Source organism: Capsicum annuum, chromosome 10 (assembly GCF_002878395.1).
Source record: "Capsicum annuum cultivar UCD-10X-F1 chromosome 10, UCD10Xv1.1, whole genome shotgun sequence".
NCBI lineage: Eukaryota > Viridiplantae > Streptophyta > Magnoliopsida > Solanales > Solanaceae > Capsicum > Capsicum annuum.
In genome coordinates, this window is record NC_061120.1 from 27,788,077 (window position 1) to 27,798,260 (window position 10,184).

The 10,184-nt window shown below is 36.1% G+C and overlaps 1 protein-coding gene across 3 annotated transcripts; it reads left to right on the plus strand.

Moving 5' to 3' along the window:
• The first annotated feature begins 391 nt into the window (after positions 1 to 391).
• Positions 392 to 9,509, plus strand: LOC107845542 (tobamovirus multiplication protein 1). Of its 3 annotated transcripts, XM_016689923.2 has the most exons (11): positions 392 to 1,122; positions 4,275 to 4,365; positions 4,448 to 4,500; positions 5,298 to 5,390; positions 5,468 to 5,539; positions 6,132 to 6,204; positions 6,302 to 6,347; positions 6,484 to 6,547; positions 8,257 to 8,310; positions 8,813 to 8,890; positions 8,997 to 9,509. In XM_016689923.2, the coding sequence occupies exons 1-11, from the start codon at positions 991 to 993 to the stop codon at positions 9,087 to 9,089; spliced, it is 849 nt and encodes a 282-aa protein (XP_016545409.1). In that variant the 5' UTR covers positions 392 to 990; the 3' UTR covers positions 9,090 to 9,509. The 3 variants fall into 3 exon arrangements, with proteins under 3 accessions (XP_016545409.1, XP_016545410.1, XP_016545411.1); XM_016689924.2 differs by lacking the exon at positions 8,813 to 8,890 and having other exon boundaries at positions 717 to 1,122; XM_016689925.2 differs by lacking the exon at positions 4,275 to 4,365 and having other exon boundaries at positions 738 to 1,122.
• Positions 9,510 to 10,184: the final 675 nt, after the last annotated feature.

A 10,184-nucleotide genomic window follows, 5' to 3' on the forward strand; every position in this document is an offset into this window, starting at 1 on the left:
TAAGTTAAGTGGCAAAGCATAATTAATCAACAAAATTAAACATAAAAAATACCAACCAATTAAAAAAAACACATTATAAAGAAATAAAAAAAAATAGGCATCATCTTCTTCTCCATATCTTCTTCACCATTAATGGCTTCTTTAAAAACCATTCATATATAAATTGAGTAAGAAACCATAATTAATGACTTTTCAGTATCTTCTTCTTCATTAATGGCTTCTTTAAAAACACATTGAAAAAATAAAAAAAATAACCATCAATTTTCCTTAATAAGATACAATTTTTCTTTTTTTTTGACTTTCTTGTTCAATCCGCGAAGGAGGCTTGGGGGGTCAATCGATGAAGGGGGGGGTTTTTTGGAAGAGAAGGCTATTGGGGGTGAGGAAGGGGGCTGGGGTGTTTCAATCGACGAGGGGGAGGGGTGTTTGGAAGAGAATGGCTGCAGGGGGTGGGCAAGGAGGCTGGGGGTGTTCAATTGTTGAAGGGGTAAGGGTGTTTGGAAGAGAGGGTTGGAAGGGGAGTTAATTAGTTTATTTATTTTTTATTTAAATTTAATTTTATTAAAAAATTATTTTTATAATTATTTTAAATTAAAATATCATATATCATTATTAAATTCGTTATTTTACCATATTATTAGCGTGTGTATTATATGTAGTTTATATTTTTTGCCACGTTAATAAATTAGACTCAATTAAAATTATTTATGAAAAACTGAATAGTTTAATATGTACCTGAATTAATTGACATAGTTATTGGGAAAAATGAAATAGTTATTCCGTTGAATCCTTTTTCCACCGGTCCTTCTTCCTACTAGACCCCACCCCCACCTCACCTTTCTCTCCATACTTCCATTTCGTTCTTTTTAGTTGTCATTATATCATTCTACTCATAGCACGCCAACACGTTCCTCTCTAAAATCTCTTTGTATTTTTGACTTTGTGGGGAGAGCCAAGAAAAGAGAAAATAGGGATAACCCAGAAGCTGAAATGGCAAGAATTCCAGTTGAATTGGAAATGCCATTAAAGTGGTGGGATGAAGTCAATGAATCAGTTGAATGGCAAGATGGGATTTTTTACTCTCTATGTGCTGCTTTTGCTCTTGTCTCCTCTGTTGCTCTTGTAATTATTACTATCTCTCTCTTTCTCTGTGTATAAAAAGAAGATTGTATTTTGTTATTATGAATTTGAATTGGATATGGCTAATTGTCAAAACATTGTCTTTTTTCTGAATTTACCAATCTTAGTGAAGTTGTGGAGTTTTATCTTGTGATTGATTACTGAGGATGATTTGTCAGGTTATCTATAGTATTTTGCCATTACTTCTTTATTTTCTATATTTCTTTCTCTATACTGCTTTTGACTGTTTATTCCTTGAACTGAGGTCTATTTAAAACAGTCTCTCTACCTCCAAGCTAGATGTAAGGTTTGCGTACACTTTATCCTCCCCAAACCCCACTTTGTGGGATTCGCTGAGTATGATGTTGTTGTAGTGAAGTTGGGGAGTTGAAAAGAGAAAGTCTTTATGATTGAATTATTGTTTGGTTAATGATACAAAGTTCAATACTTGTTGTAGATAGGAATGTTTGGGTGCTAAAGTCTTGAGATGCTGTGGAAACTGAATATTGATTTCAACTTAAGGTTTTGATTTTGTTTGTTTACTTCCCTGTTGTTATTTTTATTATTATTCTATTCCTTACCAGGAACATGACTATTGAAAGTTATTTCAGTCAGTTAGTTATCCATTAGTTAGTTAATGGTAGTCAGTTACTGTTACATTGAGCTACTGTACAATATAGTTGAGAGTTAGTTAGATAGTTGATGATGTGGAGCCGAGTGGTGAGCTGGCAATCATGTGCCATAAGTGTGATGTAGTTGAGCTAAGACCTAAGAATCTTCTAGACAATTCTAGAAGGTATACTCTATACTCTAGTCTATAAATAAGACCTACAGCAGAGGCAATGTAAATAGTTTCTCTGATAGTTGAATAATGAGCAAATGTGCTTCTATGGCTTCTTTGTTTTCGTTATCTCTGTAAACTTCACAATGACCTTGGATAGGAAATTATGAAGGACATGGGTTAGGGTAGAAGGTTAGTAAGCAGTTGAGGTTGTTCTTCCATATGCGTAGTCGTAGTATAAGTCTTGTAGTTTCTTGCTCTTTCAATTGCTGTTACTTTTTATTGTTCCTTGTACTTGGATTGTTGTATTATTTTGTTTTAGTTACTTTTTTTTTTCAGAGTGCTTTGTCATTCCGTGTTTAGTATTTTGTTGTGGTTTCTCCACTTCTATAATTTTCTTTGAGACGAGGGTCTATCGGAAACAACCTCTCTACTTCCGAAGGTAGGGGGAAAGTTTGTGTATGCATTACACTCTCTAGACCCTACTTGTGGGATTACACTGGCTGTGTTGTTGTTCCTTCTCTTCCCCTTTTTTTTTTGTGGTGAAAGTCTTTTTAGGAGCATATGTAAAGCACGATTGGCAATGGTTGTTTATATAGTGTAGTGTGCTTGAGGGTTTCCAACTAAGGTATTTAGAAAGCTATTGATGATTCTAGTTCATGGTTTAAACTGATTCTAACGCATTGACATGGTTAATTACAAGGGTAGGGAATATGTAGATTAGATTACACTGTTAAATTTGAAGTCAATATATCTCCTTCGGACCCCCCTGCTTCTGGAAAAGAATCGATTCTTTCTTATGAGTCATAATCAGTCCATGATAGTCCCAACAAAGTGCAGCCTCTCAAATTATTATTGAAGAGATGATGGTGATGAACGAGGCTGAAGAGGCGAATACAATAGATGAACATCTTTTAGAGCCAAACTTGGATGTGATTGCTGAAGAGAGTGCTGATCCTGTTAGAGTCCTTTGAGGGAGATCCTGTTAATGAAATTTTGGGTAGTGAGGTGGAAAAAGATCATGCAACATCACAATTGATGCTCCTTCTCAGAGATTAATACTTCCTTGTTACGATAATGGCCCATTCAATATCCAAGAGAGCTTAAATTTCATTGACGTTTCACGCTGAGTGAAATCGAATATGGTAAATTATGTCATCAGTTGGGTGTCAAGGCAGATGATCAGGAGAATGATTAGCTAAGTCTCCTAATGAGAATTGAAAGATACAGAATAGCAAGACCTAAAGGCACAAAATAAAAGCCTATTGCCATAGAAGAGGAATCAAAGGGAGTTAGAGGGGTTGAAGAATTTTGGGGTCAATTATGGAGACGAAGGCAGGAAGTAGAGATAGGGGAAGGAAGGCCATCACATGTAGACGATGAAAAATTAAAATGTTATGCTGGAAAGTTAGGGGATTGAATGACGCCGTAAAAAGGAGGTTGATGAAGTCTTTGTTTAAAAAATGGAGTGCTGAGATAGTTTGTTTGAGCGAGGCAAAATTGAAGCAGTGTAATACTGTAATTGCTCCTTGATTAAGCTGAATGGGTAAGCAGATGGATGAGCTGGTTAGAGCTCGAGGTAATAGGAAACAGTGTGGGATCTATAATTATGTGGTATTAAACAAGATGGATTGCAGTGAAAAGTTGGCGGGGGAACATACAGCAAATGTTTTTTTAGAACATAAATATTCTGAGTTAAATGCATATTTTCTTTGGTATATGGGCCTTGTGATAGAAAGAGGAGAAAGAATTTTTAGGAGGAGCTTGGGGCTATTGCAGGATGAGAAGATTGCCCTACATTATCTGTACTTTTGGATAGATGGAAATGTTGTTTTGGATTTCATAGTCTGTTGGACTTACTCGGCTGTTTAGGATTTTAATGTAGTCAAGGTCAGCCTTTTTCCTTGTAATCTCACAGTATCAACATGATGCTGTTTTCCATAAAATATTACCTTATCAAAAAAGGAACTTCATAATTATTGAGATACAATAATTAAGATCAAATATCTAATTTTTCATCCTTTCCAGTCCCATGCACTATCCTCTAATTTCTGCACAACCTTCACAGGGTTTAGTGCAAAATGGTTGCTTTTGTTAGCTTTTTTCCAAATTATTCCTAAACAAATGATTGTCTTAATGCTATTTGTAAGTTGTCTGATATCTCATTGTCAAAATGTTTAGCTTTTTCTAAGGTTTGTGATTGGTATATAGTGAAGTTGTTTGGTGTGCATTTATGGATGTTGAAATCTTTTCTGACGAGCATACAGTTCTCACGTACCATGACTTTTTAGTTGCATGCCGTTAGTGTTGTATCTCCACGACTCTCTATTAGTCTTGGGGCTTCTGGTTGAGTGTATGTGTTGACCGTTTGCAGATTCAATTAATTAGAATACAATTGAGAGTACCTGAATATGGTTGGACAACACAAAAGGTTTTCCATTTCATGAACTTTGTTGTAAATGGAGGTAAGATAGAGTTAGCCTAAGTAACTATCTTATGATTTTTGCCTCAGTGAATTAATTTTAAATGTACATCTTCTTTTCTCAGTCCGCGCCATTGTCTTTGGATTTCACAAAGAAGTGTTTCTGTTCCATCACAAGGTAAGTTCTGCTGTGTTCATGTGCTGTTACAATAGCATTTGACAATGTATGTTTACTTGAATATATTGCCTGTTTAATAATCATTTCCTCCTAGGTTTCATACTTGTTAATTTTGTTGTTTCTGAAGTAAATATCCCCCGTACTGACTAATCTTATGTTTAATACTAATATACTGTCAATAGCGGCCAGTCTTATATGTTAAACATGAGAGCTTATTTGATTGAACTTGTTTAGATCATTTGTTTCATATTACTTCTGAAGGTCGTCATAATTACTCCATCTTCTACAGGTCTCAGCTATTGGGACTATTTGGCTGTGATAAGATTGAGCAAGTTCTTTAAATTTATGTATACTTTTTCGAACTGTAGCATCTCTGTTAATATTTAGTTGTTACCTCCAACATTTAGCTCTAAAAGCTTTTTGTCCCCTATGAGTTTATGCGAGGGATTAATTAATCCACCGATAGCAACTCGATAACCATGGTTTTCTGCCCTCTTACTTAAAATTATCTTTTCTTGACTAAATTTATGCATGAATAGTTGGTATCATTAAACTTAGCTTGACACAGAACTGTTGAATGGTCCTAAAGGCAAGAAATCATGTGATAATTACATTAGAATAAGAATTCATATTGAATGGAACTCCAAGGCTCATTGTTGTGATAGTTGTTTCATCCATTATTATGTTTTTGTGTTGATGATGTGAGAAGAAGAATTTAATACATGCCACCGCTGCCACTTGAGCGGCTTCGTAACTGTTTGCCAATTGATGTTAACATTTACTCCATGTTAAACCAGGTGTTGACTTTGGTATTATTGGATCTACCAGGCCTGCTTTTTTTCTCAGCATATACACTTCTTGTTCTATTTTGGGCTGAGATATATCGCCAGGCAAGTGAATGTGTAGCATCCTCCGAGCGTAATACTGACCCGTCAATTCCTAACTGTTGTCTTTGTACAATGAGCAGGCTAGAAGTTTACCAACGGATAAGCTGAGAACCTTCTATATTTCAGTAAATGGTGCAATATATTTCATACAGGTTCGCTTCATACTTCGCTTCCTCATTTACTAGTAGGCTTTGTTGTTGCTTAGTGGACATATACGCTGGATTAGATATTGGTAATTATTTTTTTTTTATAATGTATATTTATTTTGCTTATAGGGATATGAAATATATTGAGATATCTAGGGAATCCATCAATCTTGGGTGGTGTTTTCTAGTCAATAACCACTTGCATTTAGGTGGTTGTTTCTCATTAATATCAAGCGCTTCTCAGTCCTTTAAGTGTTGGGTCCTATTCATCTTTATATGACCCTGCTTTGGTTAATGGAGTTCTTTTTTCTTTTCCCCATACACAAAGCTAGAGGTCGTATCCGATTTCCCTTCTTCTTCGTGTCTGTCTGTATCGCACAGCTGGTCGACGCCAGCTGTAATTGTTGAAAATAGGAGGCCAACCAAGATCCCTTTATTGTTAAAGAAGAACTGACATTTCTAAAGATAACGTAGTCCATTATTCTTGATTTCTAGGTGAATAACCTGAACCAACTCCCTTGCACCAAATTAACACGCCATCGAGTCTGTAGACCTCTATCTCAGTATATATATTCCTGAAAAAATGGTTTTGCATCAGGCTTGTATTTGGGGGTACCTCTGGATGAACGATAACAGCACGGTGGAATTCATTGGGAAGATATTTATAGCAGGTGAATCTTTATATTCATTCTCACATACTCTGAAGATTAGAACTGTTTTCAGAGTTGTCTTTCTCATTAATCTATCATTTTATTACATTTGGTGCAGTTGTGTCATTTATAGCTGCATTAGGTTTTTTGCTGTATGGAGGAAGGTGAACTAACTGCTATTTTTTGGCGCATTTATCTTCTTAAGCCATACAACTTTATGTCATTGACCGTGGCTTAGAGCCTTAGACATAACTGATTTTGTATACTTCTTGTGGGCTTCCATCTTTTTACTATCATCAGGTTATTTTCTATGTTGAGACGCTTCCCCATCGAATCTAAAGGGAGAAGAAAGAAGCTTCATGAGGTTTGCACCTCCACCCATTTGTCTTTTTACCTATGTAGCTCGGACACTCAAAATGGTGCCGCACCCATGTCGGAATGTCCAACACTCAACTGTCAATATTTTTCGTAGAGTCCAAGCAACATAGCTTCTTACTATATGGAAAGAACTTGTTTTGGTGTTTTATAGACTGGTGTAGTGCAGTAGATGCATGCATAATACAACAACATACCCAGTGTAATGCCACAAGTGAGGTCTAGGGAGGGTAGTGTGTACGCAGACCTCACTCCTACCTTGGAAGATAGAGAGCCTGTTTCCGATAGGAAATGCATGCATGTAATCTTTTTCCCTAAAAAACAAATCTTCTTCTCTCTGCCTACCAGTGGGAATTATTTCTTAGACTTTGAAGTCTAGGAGTAGTGATGGTTTTGCTTATTCCCTTCTGGGACATTCCAGCTATAACAGATATGTAAATTTGCTATAACAGCCATACTTGACCGCAAATGTCTTCCTACGTGAAATAAAACAAGATATGGAAGTTTATCACTATTCTGCAGATTATAGCTATATATCTATTGGAAATACTGAAATGATAAGAACAAATGATACAACAAGAATTGTTGTCTCCTTTTAATCAGATACATGAACTTGGAGGCATTCCTGTCATTCACCCAAACAGTGCTATGGCTTTTGAGGCTGACGGGATATCATCATCTTCCTATTCAGTTCCTGATAGATGTGTGTTTAATTGAGCACGGTGGAATGATAAAATCTGCTGCTGCAAGTAGTGATGTCTGTTGAAGTTAGCACTTCAATCATCACGGGAATGGTTCAAAACTCGAAAGCTAATTTGATGTATGTAAACAGCAATGGGCAAAGTGACTGTATAAATTGAGAAAGAACTATGTGCACTCACTGCGGTACTGGGTAAATGGGAATACAACCAGTTATTTGAAGTAAATGCCAAACTGGATCCACCTTAAGCACTTTCTTTTTTGGGGGGTTCATCTACAGATGAACAATAAAGAACTGGGCAGCCTGGTGCACAAAGCATCCCATACTCACACAGGGTCTGGGAAAAGGCCGTACTCCAAGGGGTGTGACGTAGACCCTAGTTCAAACATTCGTGGATGAACAATAAAGAACTAAAATTGATAATTACGGAATCTCACTGGGGTTCTTAGAAAGATGAGATTCTTGTCATGATTTACTAGCTGAGGGAATGCCTGTATTTTTGTAATGGAACTGGAAGATGAAATGCATGCACAAAATATCTACACCTACCGACTTCAACGAAACATTTTCTTGGGCTACATGCACAAAACATCCTTACTCACACAGGGTCTGGGGAAAGGCCGTACTCCAACAGATGTGACGTAGATAACCTACCCTAGTGCAAGCATTCATGGATGAACAATAAAGAACTAAAATTGATAATTGCAGAATCTCACTGGGGTTCTTAGAAAGATAAGATTCTGCAATGCATGCACAAAATTGCTACACCCACCTACTTCAATGAAACATTTTCTTGGCCTACCTGCTTATTCTTAAATCTTTTACTTCTACCGGTTAAACTATTCCCTTGTTAATTTGATACGATTTTGTCAGGTCTGAAGTTTCACTTATGTTAGAGCTGCATGCACGCATAAATGTTATAATTAATGCATAGTAGTTCTCGAGATCTCTTACTCTATGGTGATTCACATGGACATGACGTATATGTATGATTGCAGGTTGGATCTGTAACTGCCATTTGTTTCACTTGTTTCCTCATTAGATGCTTTGTGGTAAGGCTCTTTTCCCCTCTCCTTTCTCTCCTAAATACTGTTAGCATTTTGGTTTTCACCAATTTAATGGCCTCCTTGTGCCATTTCAATTTGCATAAATGTGCATCAAGACAACTCTCTCAGCTCGCATGGGCACCAAGGTTTAATTGGTTGCTTTTGCAAGTGAGACACTAAATGCTGTAGCTATTTTGAAATAACAAGATGTGAGTTAAGTGCACCCTTGCCGCTATTCTCACCTCCTGGAAAATGATAAGAGAACAGAATGACACAATCACATGAAGATGCCAAGAGTAGAAATTTGATACAGAAAGGGTTAGGTTTAATAGCAGCTGTTGTTTTGAGCCTAAATTCAAACTCGGCTTAGTATGTTAATTAATTCCTTTTCAGAATTAATAGTATCCAACCAGTGATCAAGTCCTCTGTCACACAATCTTATTATCTCTGTGAACCAGCTTTCATGTCTGTACATCTTCTTTGTTGCTGCTAATCTTTCTCAATATAGGTTGCGTTATCTGCTTTTGATGCTGATGCGTCACTAGATGTCTTGGACCATCCAGTTCTAAATTTGATATACTACGTGGTACACATTGTTTCCTTTTCCATGCACCTTGGACACCCTCCGACCTTCTCTCCTCTCTCTTTCTGTCATCTCTCTGTCTCTAAAATGACACTTTTCCCTGTGGCAGCTCGTGGAAATTCTTCCTTCAGCTCTTGTGCTCTACATCCTGCGGAAACTACCTCCGAAAAGAGTGTCTGCTCAATACCACCCTATCCGTTAGCTGCAGTGGATATATGTCTTCTATCCTACAACTTCTCGATGGTTGCAGCATGCAATTGAAGTTAGTGTAGTTCTGCAAGGAGGTATGGAGCCGCAGAAAAGGATCCAGGAGTGTAAATCGTGGAAAGGCGGGGAATATCTCAAATTCTTTTTGCTAGTTGCAGAGGGCTATTGTGCTTACATGTCTTGTTTCTTTTTGAGTTTGAAGTTTGAAGATGGAAATTTGTATATTAATGGAACAAAGAAAATCATGAAAATTATTCTCATCACTTCAATGAGATTGGTTTTTTGTCCTTTGGTTTCATATCTTGTACCATTTCATTGTTAGTCCATGTCCTGTACTATAGTATCCCTTTGTATTTGTCATCATAATTAACCTATTGATGAATAATGTGATATCCCTGAAGTGATTTGATACTCATTTTGCTTGTTTAATATACACTTTGGGACTATTGATTTGGATTAGCATTGTAAAGTTTCATTTGTGGGTGGGGATTGTTACCCAGTAATGAATATGATAATCCTGTAAGTGACTTTGATACTCATTTCAAGTTCTTGTCAGTTTCATTTTGCTTTCTAATATACTCTCTACGTCCTTTTCCCTTGATATAATTTGACTTGACACAGAGTTTAAAACAGAAAGACTAATAAAATTTGTGTTCTAAAAAATTAGTAGTAAATATTTCTGTGGATATAAATTTTTTCATTAAAGATAAAGTAAACATCTTAAAGTTGAACGGTTACTTCTTTCGTTTCTAAGTATGTAGCCTTTTTATTTTGTTCCTAAATAAGTGAATGATGCTCTTTTAAGTTTTATCTTCAAAGGGAAAAGACATAAAATGCTCCTTGACTTTGTCCCAAAAAATTGATTGCACACTCAAATTATTGAGACGATTTATTATCCACTTATATCATTCAAAAGTAAATTTATTTACACTCCAAAAGTTGATGTGGCAATAAATTAAAAACAAAAAGAAACAGAAGTATTTTTGATTTTTTTTCTTTTAAAAATATAGCCACATGGACTTTTTTACCAATTAAAAAAAGGGTTAAAAAAGTTGCAAGGTAAAGTTCATCTTCTAAAAAAAGGCAAAAT

Coding starts and splice junctions, on each gene's coding strand:
- LOC107845542 (XM_016689923.2), top strand. CDS start 991: ATGGCAAGAATTCCAGTTGAATTGGAAATGCCATTAAAGTGGTGGGAT. Junction 6,205..6,301: donor TGGGAAGATATTTATAGCAG/GTGAATCTTTAT, acceptor CATTTGGTGCAG/TTGTGTCATTTATAGCTGCA. Junction 6,548..8,256: donor GAAGAAAGAAGCTTCATGAG/GTTTGCACCTCC, acceptor GTATGATTGCAG/GTTGGATCTGTAACTGCCAT.